The sequence below is a fragment of the Priapulus caudatus genome, unplaced genomic scaffold (assembly GCF_000485595.1).
Source record: "Priapulus caudatus unplaced genomic scaffold, Priapulus_caudatus-5.0.1 Scaffold1213, whole genome shotgun sequence".
Taxonomy (NCBI): domain Eukaryota; kingdom Metazoa; phylum Priapulida; class Priapulimorpha; order Priapulimorphida; family Priapulidae; genus Priapulus; species Priapulus caudatus.
Genome location: NW_014578274.1, coordinates 66,717 through 68,935, shown reverse-complemented (window position 1 = coordinate 68,935; position 2,219 = coordinate 66,717). Strand labels below are relative to the sequence as shown.

General features: G+C 43.4%; 2 protein-coding genes across 2 annotated transcripts in view; one reads left to right on the top strand and one right to left on the bottom strand.

The window, feature by feature from the left end:
• LOC106815833 (uncharacterized protein C18orf19 homolog A-like) overlaps positions 1–1,262 on the bottom strand; it is a 10,047-nt gene extending 8,785 nt beyond the window's left edge. Inside the window, exon 1 of the mRNA XM_014820350.1 lies at positions 993–1,262. Coding sequence (XP_014675836.1) covers positions 993–1,101 — 109 coding nt within the window. The 5' untranslated portion in view covers positions 1,102–1,262. The remainder of the gene's footprint in view (positions 1–992) is intronic.
• Positions 1,263–1,599: 337 nt separating this feature from the next.
• The window catches only part of LOC106815829 (mRNA cap guanine-N7 methyltransferase-like), a gene marked incomplete in the record, with an annotated part of 36,246 nt that continues 35,626 nt past the window's right edge, over positions 1,600–2,219 (top strand). Inside the window, 1 exon segment of the mRNA XM_014820347.1 lies at positions 1,600–1,680. Within this exon segment, the coding sequence (XP_014675833.1) occupies positions 1,612–1,680 (69 nt within the window).

Below are 2,219 nucleotides of genomic sequence, written 5' to 3'. Positions count from 1 at the left end.
GGTTACACGCGAGCCTATCCTTTTTGTGGCGGAGCAATGCAGCGAGTGAATACACTCGGCAGGTTTGCTGTGTATTTCAGAAGACTAGAATCTCAAACTTGGGTTTATTCTAAACACGAACTTTTTATACCGCTTCGGATAACTTCTATGGTAATCGCAATCCTCATGTATTACATTATAACTGTAGAAAATTCGAAGTGAACGGCGGGAATTGTACTGAGCGCCATTTCTGTTGACTGATGACGTAGCATTTCGCAGTGCGGCATAGCGATCGGAAAATAGCGCACCGACTCCGATTGGTCGGTGAATCGCTCGTTACAAACCGAAGTTACGTAAGGTAACAGAAATGGCGCTCGAAAATTTGCGTCGTCACTCTCCGAATTTTTTGTAACAGGTTATCTTAGTTTAATACAGAGTAATTGGATACATAGTAAGTTTCCGACTAGCGGAGAAGTTCGTGTAATAGATTAACAAGTTTGAAGTTCTAGTCTCTGAAAATACACGAGCAAACTGCACGAGTGAATTCACTGTGCTTGCTCCACAAAAGATAGGCTCGCTTGTAACGCTTATCCTCTTGGGTTTGGGTTACATTTATTGTAATATTAGTAATCTCAGACGTGAACCAGTTTGAATTTCCTCCTCTGCCAGACTAATCTGGACTGTGGCCGCGGCGTCTATTATCCAGTCGCTACTGCGATGCGTCCCCCCACGATCAATGCGCACGAGGTGCTAGGGGTTAATTTTCAGTGACTGGGGTTAAATCTCAGACGTGACAGCGGCCGATCACGCGATTTCTACAAGCTTGCATCCGACTATGTCAGATGAGCTAAAAACGAACGAGTGTACTTTCCTAACTTCCTACATGTACTTTTCAACATGTACTTTCCTAAGCGCGCCTCGGCCATTTTATACCCCCTTTTACTGTGAGTCGTCACCTACATAGCACAGCTGGACTCGAGCTCATTTAGGAGCAGTATTAATGACTGGCTTACCTGGTAATGACAATAGCCTAACGCTGTGCTTTGCTTGCAGCGGCAATCCTACTAGACTAACATCGTTTAGAATTGCCCGTTGGACGAGTCTTGCTCTATTAAACGCCATTGCAGTGCGGTCATTGGTTATGCGATTAAGTAATCAATGTAATAAGACTACTATATAAAGAACTATCATTCAAAGTTTCAACAGGCCATGCAGCCTCCTTGCTCCAAACAACTTGCATGCAAGGAGCAGTTTTCGCCGTAGACGGGAGCTCAGTCTCTAAACTTATATCCTATATAACGATGTGAAAAGACATAGATCCCGTCGATTTTCGCGAAACCTTAGACTGGTACCCGTTTGCCATCTTCTCTCCGGCATATTATATCCTTCGCTGCCTTCGCTACACTGACTGTGTTAGTGTAGCGTGTAGAACTGTCGACCGGGTACCAGTCGACTAGAGGGGTACCAGTCTATGTTAACCTATGATCAGTAAAAAATGTTTTTGTGAAATAGATTTTTCCATAGTTTACCAATACTTACGCAATAGCCTCAGTAGTTCGAACTACGGTGAAATATTCAAAATTTAATTTAACGTCAACAAAAGTGTAATATTTTAAGCATACTGTGAGAACTATGGTCTCTAAACATTTTTATGAGAGGCAATACAATAATTGCGTTGCAAGTATGGCGGCAACAGAACAAGTTTGTATCTCTTCCATGTATTTATTAACCGGTGTCCATTAATTGGCGAATACGTACACAGTTATAGTAACACGTAAACCGCATGCACAGATCCACGTGATGTTTGTCTATTTCAACCTTAAACATTGCTGTGCAACGCATGGACGTTTACCTTTGTTGTAATTTCTGCTTCAATCAACATTCACATTGTCATTGACATTGTAATTTGTAATGATTGTTGATTAGGGCCTAGCTCTAATACTAATAGCCCACGTACAGTTGCCGCAGGCCTGCGGCAACTGTACGCGGGCCATAGTACTAGAGCTAATTGTTGATCTGTCATTTGAGCTTGATTATCTCGTCATCGGTATACTGTATAGTCCCTTGGACTTGGAAGACTAATCCTTACGAGGTCGAGGATATAATTGCGCAGTGGCTACGCGTCCGGAACCGCTCGCGTAGCCTCCAGGCTACGCATTCGGACATCCACTCACACAGTGATCGCGCGACTTGCGTACACGCATGATTGTGCAACGGGACGCTCTGCTGATTGTTGAAAA